Source organism: Trichosurus vulpecula, chromosome 9 (assembly GCF_011100635.1).
Source record: "Trichosurus vulpecula isolate mTriVul1 chromosome 9, mTriVul1.pri, whole genome shotgun sequence".
NCBI lineage: Eukaryota > Metazoa > Chordata > Mammalia > Diprotodontia > Phalangeridae > Trichosurus > Trichosurus vulpecula.
In genome coordinates, this window is record NC_050581.1 from 203,158,940 (window position 1) to 203,172,942 (window position 14,003).

The following is a 14,003-nucleotide window of genomic DNA, read 5'->3' on the forward strand; positions in this document are numbered from 1 at the left end:
ATCCTGGGGAGAGCACACCCCTAACCTGCGATGTGGAGGGGATAACTGTATATTCTCATATTCTCTCTCTCTCTCTCTCTCTCCCCCCTCCCCACCTCTCCCCCTTTGTCTCCCTCTCCCTCTCCTTTTTCCTCTCCTTCTCCCTCTCCCTCTCTCCCTCCCTCCCTTCCTCTCTTCCTCTCTCCTCCCTCCCTTTCCCTATCCCTCCCCCTTTCTCTCTCCTTTCTCTCCCTTCCCCTCTCCTCCCTCCCCCCTTTCTCTCTCCTCTCTGTCCCTTCCCCTCTCCTCCCTCCCTCCTTTCTCTCTCCTCTCTCTCCCTTCCCCTCTCCTCCTCCCTCCCCTCACCCCCTCCCTCCGTCCCAATCCCAATTTTTTTTGGATATCTTCAGTCACAGGTCCCTTAGGCATCTTAAACTCAACCAATCCAAAAGAGAACGCATTAGCTTTGTCCGCCCCCCCCACCCTCCCCTTTCCCCAACTTTCTTGTTAGTTGTTAAGAGCATCACCATACTCCTAGTTTCCCAGGCTTGTGACCTCACTGTCACCCTGCATTCCTCACCCACCTTTCCCCACCCTCCCATCTCTTCTCAGATCTGACCTTCCTGACAACTCTGCACCTACCCATCTCTCCCTTCCTGTGGCTGCTGCCCTAGGGCAGAGACCCTGGCTCTGGCCAGAACTGGGCCAGTAGCTTTCTTATTGATCTCTCCATACCTCTATCCATCCTCTACCTAGATGCCATTCCCCAATGGACAGGCACCTCCTCAGTTTCCAGGTCTTTTCTACCACAAAAAGAGCTGCTGTCAGTATTTCTGCTCCTTGATCTCTTTGGGGCAGAGGCTCAAAAGCCATCCTGAACAGGTCTTTCTAAGAAGTCTTAGGTCTTGCTAAGAAAATGAGCAGCATCCACATATAAACTGTGTCAGACTCCTGCCATTTTGGGGATGGCAGAGGGGAGGGAGGGAGGGAGGAAGAATTTGGAACTCAAAATCTTATAAAAATGAATGTTGAAAATTGTCTTTACATGTAAGTAGAAAAATAAAATGCTGTTCTTTAAAAGTCAGTGCAAAATGGTGCAGGTCATTCCTTTGGCTGGCCTCGTAGTACCCCCCACCCCGCCTTCCATCTGGAAGCAAAGAGCATTTTACTTCATGTCCCTGCATGTGTTGTTCTCCTGGTGCTGCTTGCTTCACTTTGTGTGAGTTGTCCCAGGTCCTTCCAGGTTTTTCTGACACCAATCCATCATCATTTCTACATCATAGTAACGACCTGTTTGGTTGGCCATCCCCTCTGTTTCCACTCCTTTGCCACCACAAGCAGAGCTCTTAAACAGATTTCCTTTGATGTCTTCCTTTGATGACCTAGGAGAGGCCTTGCAGGGTCAAAGGGTATGCGTGATTTTATTGCCCTTTGGGCATAGTTCCAGATTGTTCTCCTGAATGGTTGGAACCATTCACAGCTCTGCCTACAGAACACTCGTGTCCCTGTTTTCCCACATCCCCTTAAGATGCTTGGCTCCCTCAAATCGTTTTTCATCACACCACTTGCCTGCCCCAAAACCTTCAGTGGCTCCCAGGTATTGACAGGGCCCAGTGAAACTTTGCTTGGCTTTTCTGTCAAGCCTGAATGCTTACCTCCCACACTGCCAGATCCTCCCCCACCCCAATCCCCCAGGGTTAATGCCATTCCTTTCCCCTGGGGTGGCTTTGATTCTCTACCTCTCCCGATCCTTCCGGACACAAACAAAGACCCACCTCAGCCTCTGTGAAGTCTCTGCTCAGGGCCAGCCTTCCTCTGTTTCCTCAACAGTACTTACTTTGTGCCATTCGTCTGGGTACTTAGTCACTTACCACCTTGTATTACAGTTGATGATAATGGGCAGCAGAGAGAAGCCAGAGCAGCTCAGTTTGGGTTTTGCTACTCCTCTCTGCCAAGGAGAATGACCTTCACCCTGGAAATGACCAAACAAACGTGTTGAAATCCAAGACCGTACGAGAAACCTCTCTGGCTGCCCTTAGCGAGGTCAGGTCACCAGACCTAGATGAACCTTTTCCTTGGGCACTGAAAAAGCCACAGATAGGATTCCTGAGCCACTGTCAGTGACAGCTGAAAGATCCTGGAACACTGGGAGTGCTCACACTCACCTAGAGAAGGGCACATGTTGCCCCAGTTTTCTGAAGAGGGCAGAGATCAGTGTCGGCCAACTGTAAGCCAGTCAACTTGAGCTCACTTCCGGAGTGTTCTAAAATCAGTCATGAGAGAGATGGCTCAGAGAGCCAGGATGGCAGCATCAAGAACAGCTCGTGGCAAACATATTTTTGATCAGAATTCCTAGATTGGTATGAGAAGGGAATGTTGTCTGTGCTTTAGCAAGGTATTTGATAAACTGTCTGTGGAGATGGAGAGATAGGGACTCAATGATGATGTAATTAGGTGGATTCACAGCAGGCAGGAGGTCCCCAGGGGACGGCCCGAGGCTTCGGCACACACCCTGGGCTCCTTCCCATGGGGGTGGGTGACACACAGCGCTAGGAGGAATCCTTCTTGTCAGGCTGGTGCATTAGGCTGAATCCAGGAACACAAAATGCCATAAGGGGCGACGTGAAGTTCTGGACTTGGGTGCAAAAAGCAGCTTCGCTTCGGTCTGAGCCTGCTTCAGTATAAGGTGGGACAGGTGAGGTTATAGAACAATGATGACAAAGAGCTGGGGTGCCTGGTGGTCTCCAAGCCCCATGGGAGGCAGCAGTGGGCGCTCATTCAGCATGGGCCTCCATGAAGAGAGGCCCAGTGTCCAAGAGCTGGCAAGAGCCTTCTGTGCCCTGCCTCGTTCAGGGCCTACTTAGAAGCTTGGGTTCAGCTCCAGGCCCCGTGGTTTGATAAGCTGGACAGTATCCAGAAGAGGATGGCCATCATGGCGAAGGGCTCTGAGGTCATGTCACGGGAAGATTGTTTGCAGGCCCTGCCGATCCCAGCTTGGAAAGGAGAACAGTCACGGGGGGGGGGGGGGGGGGGGGGGGGGGGGGGGGGGGACGACACCTGCACTCATGTATTTGAAGGGCTGTGCTTAGGGAGGGAGCAGATTGTTCTGCTGGGCCCAGAAGACCCGGCCAGAGCGATGGACCTGGACCGGACCTGCACGGAGTCGTTGGTCCCTGGGGCAGGACAAACTTGGTAACAAGTACAGCTTTCCCAGCGTGGAGAGGGCTGCCTCCGGAGCAGGCTTCTCCCTCATGGGGGTCTTCAGGCAAAGGTGGGAATCCTCTTGGGTGCGTTGGAGTGGGGAGCCCTGTGGTGTGTGTCGCTCTTGGGTCACTCGGCGTGTGACTGAGCTCTCATGCAGCTCCCCAAATTCTTTGATTCCTTAAGATGTCTTGGGGGCCCCCAGCTGCTGGTGCCTTCTGTGCCCCCCCAGCTGCTGGCACCTTCTCCTCCCCCCCCAGCTGCTGGCGCCTTGCCTCCCTCTCTCCAGGCCCCCCAGCTGCTGGCACCTTCTCCCCCACCCCAGCTGCTGGTACCTTCTCTCCAGGCCCCCCAGCTGCTGGCACTGTCTCTCCAGGCCCCCCAGCTGCTGGCGCCTTGCTTTCTCCCATGCCTAACATCTACTCTCTGTCAGTCTTCCATGTGTCTAGTTCTTTCCATGCTGAATTAGAACCTTGTCTCTGCCGCTGCCTTTCCTTGGCACAGTGCTGGGCACACGGGAAGCATGGAATGAATGCTTGATGACTGACACACTGACTAGTCAGCCTCCCCAACTAGATCTTAAGCCCACTGAGGGAAGTCTCCTATATACGTAAGTCTCCCACATGCCTGTGCATATGATCAGCGACCAGCTAGGAGTGGTAATAAATTGCATTTATATTTAGGGCACTTTAATCATATCTGCTATTTCATTGGATCCTCACAACAACCCAGGAGCAAGGTGCCCTTTTTACAGATGAGGAGACCGAGGCAGAAGTGAAGTGACTTGTCCAGAGTCACACAGCTAATGAGTGGCTGAGACCAGACTCAGAAACAGGGCTTCCTGATGCCCAGGCCGGCGACCCTCCCGGATGGGTATCGTTTGTGTCTCTGGAGTCGCTCCTTCCATCCTAGCCTGACCCTCCCTGTCAGTGGTGCTGTGATGGGAAGTGAGGCTTTTAGAATGCTCCACAGCTAAGATTTTCATTAAGTGAAATAGATGTTACTTCCAATTAGAGTGAATAACCAAAGTTGTATCGTCGGGAATTTCTTTGGACTTTTTTTTTATTTTCCATTGTGTCCTTTCGTTGAATGATGTTAGTTAATAGGATTCTGGGTTAAATGACTCCTGTCGATAAATGTATTCGTATATTGTGCAATAAAAACTTGGTCCTGTAAGTGAATTCGAGATGGAGGATTTTTCTTAAAACAGCCCAGCTTTTGTAGCCCCTATGCTGGCATGCAGCAAGCGCTTAAGAAACGTTTTCATCTGTTTGCATAGGGTCGACTTGGAGGGTGGAAGTACGAAAAAACACGATGTTCATATATATAGGCTAGTCTTTAGATCCTAAAGTCATTCCCTTAAAAGCTCATTGGAAAGTCACTGATGGTCAGTGGGGCTTAAGCTGTTTTCATTTAAATTCGTCAAAAGTCACCTTGCCATGTTACCATACAAGTAATCTTGTCCTCGTCTTTTTTTTTTTTTTTACAGAAAAGCTTCACTGGCCTGAGCAAGAATCGACTAACACGTCCCTTCTGAGCCCTGGAGAGAAACTGATCATTGACTGTGAAAACAACATTTCACAATTGGCCTCCGGAATACTAAAAGACATTTTCACGACTGGAACCAGTAGCTACAATGTCCTGCTCCAGTCCAAAGAGGAGAAAAAGAACCAGCTCCAAAAGCCGTCATCCCCATCCCACCACCGACGGCACCGAAAGCCCAGCCGGTCCCCTGGCTCCCCTCGTGGGAAGGAGCAGCATCGCCACAAGATCAAGGTGCCCATGCCCCTGACCAACAACAGCTGGTGTTACCTGAACAAGCAGCCCTCCATCTTTGTCAATAACCCACTCCCCGGCAATGTCAAGTTCTCCAGCAGCTTCAGCGTGAGGGGAAGCACCTTGACCCCGAAGCCCAAGACCAAGGCCAGGCAGCACTGCTTCTCCACACTGGCCAAGCCCAAGCAGCTTCCTACGGTGCCCAAGAACTTTGAGAAGGGAGATGACCCTGCTAAGAAACTCTGCATCCTGACGGCCATCAAGCCCACCAACCTGGAGAGAGAAAAAGCCAAGTTCTTCAAGGCGGACTTTGCTTATGACCCTCAGTTTGAATATGCCAACCCCACTGTGCCCGCCGTGCTGGCTAAGCATGGCCAGGCATCTGATCGCTTCCTGAAACAGGTATGGCGCCATGGCATCTGTGGCTCAGAGCATTTGGCTTGGTGTCAGGGCCCAGGAGGTGCGGTCCTGGCCAACACCCAGCCTGTTTGTTCAAAGGTGGGCGTGAAGATTTTAAAAGGAGGGGGCCGGTCTCCCCCACAGCTTCTCAGGAGGAGTGGCCCTGAAAGGCTGGCTCCCATTGGCTAACCTGGTGGAGTTCGGCCTCCCTTGGCTTGGCACATGCAGCTCCCCAGGTCTGGTATTGGGCCGGAGCCTCCTGAGGGAGGGGAGCTGCCAGAGCAGGGAGCCCTCTGACCACGCTGAGAAGGCAGGGAGTTAACTGAGGGCGACAGTGTCTGCCACTCCTCTGTTAATATCCTGTGTCACAGTGGCCACTGGCATTTGGATGGGGCCTTAAGGTTTAAAAACTACGTGTGTGTATTCTTAGAAATCCTCACAACCACCCTGTCATGTAGGTACCCCAGGTATGTTGTTATTCAGTCGTGTCTGACTTTTTGTGACCCTGTTGGGGGGTTTCTTGGCAAGGATACTGGAGGGGTTTGCCATTTCCTTCTCCGGCTCATTTTACAGATGAGGAAACTGAGGCAAACAGGGTAAAGTGACTTGCCCAGGGCCACACAGCTAGTGAATATTTAAGGCTAAATTTGAACTCGGGTCTTTCTGACTCCAGGCCTGGCACTCTATCCACTGCCCCACCAAAGGTATTATTCTCCCCATTGTATGGGTGATGAAACTGAGGCTTAGAGATGCCCAGGCTTGCACAGCTGTAAGTGACGGAGACAGCATCTGGGCCTGCCTCTCCTCTGACCCCAGGGTCCAGCGCTCTGTCCACTACCCCAGGCTGCATTGACCCAGGGCACACAGGAAGAGGGACTCTCAGGGCTTGTTGCATTGGTTGAATTGTCTAGCAGCCTGGTTCTGCTGCAGGGTCTGCAGGCCACAGGGAACAGTAGCAGAGGAACCGTGGGGGCAGGCTGTGGGGCAGGCTCTGGGCTCCTAGGGCCTGGCCCTCGGTGGGCAGGCTGGCAGGAAGCCTCAGCCCTGGGCGCATCTCTGTGCTCACCATCGGCCCAGATGCCTCGCGAGGCCCATCTCCCTTGTCCGCTTGCTCAGAAGGGCAGGGACCGTCCCCTTCATGGAGGTGGTGGGGCCTCTGGGCAGGAACCTGCTGTGGGGAGCAGAGCCAGCTTCAGGGCAGAGAAGGTGTCTCCCCCCGGGCAGTCAGCCTGCCACCCCCTGCTTTCCAGTTTGGGGGGTCTGGGGCAGGGGGAGTAGCAGAGGGCGGCGGTTGCATCATCGTCTTGGGCAGAGAATACATGTCATGGTGTTTGATTTTGAAGCAGGCCAGCTGACAAAAATAAAAATGAAACCCATCCTCCTGCTTAGCATATGCTATGCCCAGCAGGTGGCGCTATTTCTTAGCTATTAAAAAGCCCAGCCCGTGGGGTCATGGCTTTAGGACATCACACCTAGCTCCCTCCTTTTAGGGACTGGGTCCCCCCTTAGAAGGTCCGTGCTCCAAGGGCAGGCACCGATCCCCTTCTGTCTTTGAATGCCAGGGCTTAGCACACATCCATGCTGCAGGGTGTTGGACTGCCTTGGGTCCCACAGGTGACCTGTGCCAGGCTGGGATCTGAACTTGGATCTTCTGACCTCCAGTCCAGGCTGCTTCCCGCCAGTCAGTGCTGCCAGCATGGCAGCTTCGATAAAAGTGGTGGGTGTTGGTCCAGAGCCGGCCCTCGGGCAGGGCAGGCACCTAGAGATGGTTATTGAACTGGACTGAAGGGGGTGAGCCTACTCAGAGGGAGGGGTGACAAAGAAGATCGGGTCTTACTGCCTGGAGCAGCGTTTCTTGGCCAGCAGGTAGAACACCATTGTGTCCGAAAGACCGGAAAACAAGGATGGGGACAGCTAGTGCTTCTTCAGGCTTTATTCAAATTAGATTATGAAACTCTGGTGGGTCTGAGATCTCCTTTGTCCTCATGGCTGCCAGGACTGAGGACAACTTCCTGGTCTTCTCCCCTTATGAAAGGTCTGCCCCCAGGGTTCTGGAAATTCAGCCTCGAGGCTCGGCTGCCTCCTCTGGGTCCTGGTACAGCCACCCAACTTGGTCTGGGGCTTGCCTCTCATGCCACCTGGTAGATGCAAGCCATTGGTGGCAGGCTTCAGCAGCCTGTGGAGGCCTGCCTGCCATTCAGCTTTCTAGCACCCTCATGGAATGGGGAGCTCAATGGAATTGTGACTTCTCCAAGGTCAAAACTGCGTGGTCCATAGCATCCCCAGAATAACAGTGGTGTCAGAAACGTGTTCTCTGTTGGCAGAGCACCACCACTCTCTCTTCTCAAGGATCTGCCCAGACACAAACAGGACCAGGATGTCCCATGGGCATCACGCTTTCTTCCAGCCCCCTTTGGCGTATCCATCTTTCCTGTCTCCCACTGCTTACACCTGGTTAGGTCCCTCTCCGGGGTTCCTTGTTGTCTCCTAAGTAAGCTTCAGGTCCCTCTGCCTAGCCTTTAGGGCTGTCTACAGTCTGGTGATTGTCTTCCATCACACTCCTCCATGCAGAGCAGGGGCAGCAATAGCTGTGATGCTCCCTGTTTCTGTTGGATTCCAAAGAAGCCTTGTCTGGGCCCCTCCTTTAGGGAACTACAGGCTTCTCAGCTCATCCAATATTGGATTGTATGGATTGTGTGGCCATCTGTGTCTCACCCCCCACCCCCCAGCAGACTCAGCTGCTTGAGGCTATGAGCCCATGTCTTAGTGAAAGTTGGGATTCTCCCAGCTTTATCTGTGTGATGAATGTTTGTTCTATTTGTATTCGAGTCCTTTCTCCCCCATCACTTTAAACCTTTAAGCATTTAACTAAAAGCTGAGCACAGGTAAGAAGACCCAGAAGCTGGGGACCAGCATTTCATCTGCCCCCGGTAGGTCCGGTGAGCTGAGAGAGACACCTTTAACGTCAGTCCTCAGTTTTACAGCTGGAAAAACTAAGGCCTCCTTAGCAGTAATAACCCGAATGAACCACGTGATAGAGATGGGGGAAAGACCATGAGTTTTGGGCACTAGGTCACCCAGGCCTGCTGTAAAAATGAAAGTGACTGGATTAGACTTATTTTGAAATTCAAACCTTTGTTTAGCATTATCACAGAAGATTATTAAACTATTTTGCTTTTTCCCTTTAAAGAAACATAAAAGTGGTCCCAAAGTCTTCTCCATCTCTGTATAGATGGTCATTATGAGCTAATAAACAGGGAGGCAGGAGCCCGATATTCCCACTGCTCCTTCTCCAGCCAATAGTGTGCTGACCTGAGAAGCCCTCAGTAATCCTCTGTACTAGCTTTTTGATCCTTGAATTGCAGACGATGATAATTAATACCTGTACCAAATCCACCTCCTCGTGGCTTCAGAAGTAGTCATTAGATGTCTGCAAAGTATGTTGGGTCCCCCAGAGGAAAGGTCCTGTGTGCGTGTTGTAAGGCGACTAAAAATGGTTGAAAGCCCCAGGAATGTGCTGACCCAGTTTTACATCCATAAACCTTGGGATCCAATCCAACAAGTATTTTGTGGTCATTACCAAGGAAGGGTCATAATTATCATTTACCACCCAAGTCATACTTCTGTCCATTTAGTTTCATTATGTCTGTACCTTTTGCAGTCTGTCAATATTATGGAAAGAACTTTACAGAGATATGGAAGTTATGAAAACTTTGAACAGGCTACCGGAGGTTGCTTATTGTCTAAAACTCGCATCTGGAGTCACGTGAGGAAGTACATGACCAAGGAAGGCTGCCTTGGGGAGGTAGGTCACACAAGCCGCTTCCAGCACTTACCCTACGTAGAATGGTGGTTTACCAACGATTGGCAAATGGCCTTAGAGTAGATCACAAACTCAAGACAATTCCAAAGGACTCATGATGAAAAATGCGACCCCCCTCCAGAGAGAACTGATGAACTCTGGGTGCAAATTGAAGTGTCAGTTTTTTACTTTTTAATTTTCTTGCTTTTCCTTTTTCTTTTTTTTTTTTTTGCAATGTGGCTAACGTGGAAATAGTTTTTGCATGATTTCACATGTATAATGGGGATCATATCACTTGCCTTCTCAATGGGTGGGAGAGGTGGAGGGAGAGAGAGAATTTGGAACTCAGAAAGTTTTTAGAGAATGTTTAAAGATAATAACAAATTTGGAGGAGAAAAAGGAATGCATCCTAGAAGTTTCACCTTCCTGATCCTCACCAGGTCACCAAGTTAAATAGTGTAAAGCGGCCCTCAGTTCTCCTTAAAACAACCCAAGTCACGGAGGGTTGTGTGCTGTCTGTGCATGCAGTTTTCTTGACCTAACTCCCCCTCTGCCTTTTTCTTCATCCTTTGGCAAATTCAGTGACTGCATGGGCACAAGTTTGAGTTGGGGACTTGAACGGATTTCAGGGTTGTGAAATGTATGCAGTGAAAGCCAGTTATCTTACAGAAATTAGCAGCAATCCTGTTTGTCCTGGTAGCTTCCTGCTGTAGTGACCCTCAGCTTTGGGAGGGCTTTGCTTTAGCTCTTGCTAAAGGCAGCATTAAAGATACTGGCTGCCTTTGTAAATAACTTTGGAGCCAAGTATGATGTGGGAAGAGCACTAACAGTGAAGCTGGGAATATGCTCCCCCTCTGCCCCGGCTCCATGCTCGTGGTGAGAGGCCAAAGGGGCCTCAGCACCCCAGGGGGCTCTACTTCCCCAGGCTGCTCCGGGACTCTCGGCAGGAGGCCGTCTCACCTCCTCAGCCTTTTGTACCCTGTTCCCTAGTTTCTTGGGTCTTCAAGGTGAGGAGAGAATGGTGTTGGTTTGTGTGCCCCTTGGGGGAGGGCTTTCCATGAAAGGAACCAGCCCATCTGTGTTTCTTCTTTGTTCGTTAGATTGTGGTTCACCTCACTGAAGATCTGCTGTCCCGAGCGTCAATGACAGTGGTCAACGGCTGTCCAACCCTGACCATCAACGTGTCCACTGCCCGTGAGCACTGGCTGGAGGGGATGCTGAGGCATGAAATAGGTAAACGCAGCCCTCTCCCTTTGGGTCAGGTGGAAGTGGCTTCATTTTGTCAGTGCAGTTTGGTAGCAGGCTGCCCCTTCCCAGCGCAATCCCACAGCATCCAAGGTAGGATATTATAAACACATTTCAGAGGAAGCCAAGTCAGGCTACGGACTAGGCCGGTCCCCTGGAACAAGTTGCTTCACCTTCAGGGGAAAATGAGGCAGCCAGGCTAGATCAGCGCCAAGGTCTGTGGTTCTTCCTTTTGAAAATGGACTTTAAGACATGTTATCTTACATGCGGCGTGGGATCTTTTTTTAATTCAGGTCTATCTGTAACCAAAAGAGACCAGAGTGAAGTCAGGACCTTGGGCTTTGAATCCACACAGCATCTCTGTTCTGCTTAACAGTGGAAGAGAAGAGGTTACTTTGCCTTAGAACCATTTCTTCTGGACTTTTTTGTAGGCACACACTACTTTCGTGGGATTAACAATCTTCAGCAGCCATGGAGCAATTGGACAGGCCGTAAAAAATACGGTCTTCGGCCCAATAACCCCACTGAGGAAGGGCTGGCGAGCATCCACAGCGTGCTCTTCCGAAAGGACCCCCTTCTATGGCGGGCTGCTCTCCTCTACTACACAGTCTACCAGGCCAGCCAGATGTCCTTCAGTGAACTCTTCCAGGACGTCGGAAAGTTTGTCAAGGACCCCAACACGAGGTGGGATTACTGTGTACGAGCCAAAAGGGGCTGGACTGACACTTCCCAGCCAGGTAAGCAGCACATTTCTGCAGCTTTTCTGTTCTGTAAACATTGAGCAGGCCTCTGCTAAATACTGTCACATGCTCACTTCTCTTGAGGGGCATGGGGTGGGCTTTAGGGGTCTGTGAATGTGGATCTCCCCCCATATTTTGATAATTGTATTTCACTGGGATTGGGCTTGTCTGCCTTTCCAAATCTCATTCTCAGGAGTCCCCAAGATTCACCAGAGTGCCAGAGGGGTTCATGACACAAGCAAGGCGACAGACCCCAAGCTGTAGCACTAAATCTGGGTCTGCCCAAGGAGAGGGCACGCTCAACCCACGCTGCCCTTGGGTGGAGGGGGGAAGCTGAAATGAAAGCTTCCGTAGGCAGTGAGTAGTGGGGCGGGCAGTGGGATAGCACGAGTCTCTGTACCAGTAAGGCAATACTAGCAATGTAGATGATAATTGTCAAAATGCCTATGTAGTTCTGTATTGCAAAGTATATGAGACTTTCCACATAGAAGGTAGAAGAAGTAAACCATTTATGCAGACACCAGAGAACCAGATCCCACAAGCCATTTATCCAGTCTATCAGAGCAGCTGGGGTCTTCCCCAAAACAAACTCACAGTACAACTGAGTCAGCCCGTTCAGTTCTAACAATCACGGGGGCAGCCATTAGCAGCTATCAGCAAGCCATAACTGCTCTCCCTCTCTCTCTGCATTCTGTGACATCACTTCCTTTTCCTGTCAGGAAGCTCCTGCCACCACATGTAACTTAAGCTTCCTGTGACATAAGCAGGTCACATGGCCTATGAATGGGTGGGAAGGATCTTCAAATCTAATTGCCACTACATTTGGCCCCAAGATATTTCTTATCCATTACATAGGGCGATAGGAATTCTGGGATGACTAGTGTCAACAGAACTTTACACAACAATATAACATGGATAACCTAAGAAAAGTATGTGTAAAAATGTCATCATTCCCCCCTCAAATGAATGGGGCTCAAAATCTTGGGGTAAGGGGCAAAGGTCTCATCCTCCAAAGCTTCTTCCTGCTGAAATTGGACATAGAGCTGTCCCTGCCCCAAGAGATAAAGAGTCCCGTTCGAGAGGTCAGTTCTTTAGCAAGCTGCCATCTAGAACTCAGTTGACCCCAGGTCCAGGGACAACGCACCACAGACGTGGACAGGTCCAGAGGTGGCATCCAAACACATCAGAGGTTGACATCTGGCCTAAGCGATCAGGCATCTGCGGGTGGATGGTACTAAGCCTGCAGGAAACAAATCTCACAAACAAATTCAGCAGACAAAAGTCAAAAAGAAATAAAGAGACTATCATAGCCACATTCACAACAGAATACGTGAGTCAAAGATACGGTTTCATAATGATTGTCTCCTGTTTAAACCCCTGTTACAGTATTGTCTTTCCCATGTGCTATAACTTCTGCAGCCTTTGGAACGTCATTCAGCTTCCATTTTACCCATAATTTAGCTCTTAATTTTACTCTATCAGTAGAACCAAGTCCTTCCTTTCCTCTGATAGTTATTTTGGAAGGAGGGTCAGTTTTCACCAGGGGCATTGTTTCACAAGGAATTATAATCAATTGAACTAGTCTATCATTTTTACACAACTCTATAGGTTGGTTCTTCACCTAAATTCTGGAGTGTCGCAATCATTTCCCCTTGATAACTAGAATCTGTCACTCCAGCCAATGCATGTATCCCTTGACCCGCTAATCCTGGTTTAGGTAATATCCGTCCAAAAGGATTCTTAGGGATTCTCATACATATCCCAGCAGAGATTTTTCTTATCTCTTACCTATCCAACCAAAAGTTCTCTAAACAATGTAAATCATATCCCGCCGAACCAGGTATTCCTGGATACAGTGGTGGGACATCTTCCCTCACAGTCCAATACTCAGTATTTTGGATCTTCTGTGTTTGCTGTTTTCTGATTTGCAGATTAGGGAGTCATCATTCTGGCCGGAGGTGCACTTCCTCCTAATGTCTATTATTCAAATTATGTAAAGCAGTGAATGAATTATCCTTCCAATGTCGATATGAACTATTAGAACCTAACTTTCTTAACGTCTTTCAACAGTCCATTCATTCTTTCTATCAATTCAGATGCTTGTGGATAATATGGAATATGATATATCCACTCTGTATTGCTCAATACACAATATCTCTTCATCTCAGTACCTTTGAAATGTGACCCATTGTCACTTTGAATCTGCACTGGGGCTCCACAATATAGACTTATAATATCTAGAGTTTTACAGCTGTTTTTCTGGGTTGCATTCCTATGAGGACAAGCCACTAGTACGTTTGAATAGGCATCAATAGAAGCACATATGAATTTGCATCTTTTTTCTTGAGGTAGCGGTCCAATATAAACTATCTGCTATAACTGGGCTGGAACTTTTCCCCTTGCTATTTCTCCAGTTACTACCCAAGGAACAATGCATTCCTTTTCCAATTGACATATATGATAATTCCTCTGTTACTTGCTTTAACAAGGAATAAGAGACACTAATACCTTGATTTTGTGCCCACCGGTGTGTGGTCTGGATCCCAAATGGCCGGCCATTTGGTGGACCCATTTTGCTAGTACTGGATCATCAGTTGGTGTCAGAGTAGGGATGATATATTCAGTAGCAGTCTTTGCTAGTCGATTGGCATGTGCATTGTACTCGCGTTCTGGCACAGTGAAGGGTATGTGAGCATCTACATGAAGAACTGACAAATTAGTAACCAAAGACATGTCCCATATATCTTCCCATAGTTCTTTGCCCCAAACTTGTTTACCATGAATTTCCCAATTTTGATTTTTTCCACATTGGTGTCCATGTAGCTAACCCATTAGCTACTGCCCACGAATCAGTGAATATG

General features: G+C 49.6%; 1 protein-coding gene across 1 annotated transcript in view; it reads left to right on the forward strand.

Annotated features, from left to right (window-relative positions):
* Positions 1-14,003, forward strand: part of KIAA0895 (KIAA0895 ortholog) — a 34,641-nt gene that overhangs the window by 8,914 nt on the left and 11,724 nt on the right. Inside the window, exons 2-6 of the mRNA XM_036739694.1 lie at positions 3,162-3,250; positions 4,670-5,358; positions 9,017-9,160; positions 10,258-10,390; positions 10,834-11,139. Of these exons, the coding sequence (XP_036595589.1) occupies positions 3,162-3,250; positions 4,670-5,358; positions 9,017-9,160; positions 10,258-10,390; positions 10,834-11,139 (1,361 nt within the window). The remainder of the gene's footprint in view (positions 1-3,161; positions 3,251-4,669; positions 5,359-9,016; positions 9,161-10,257; positions 10,391-10,833; positions 11,140-14,003) is intronic.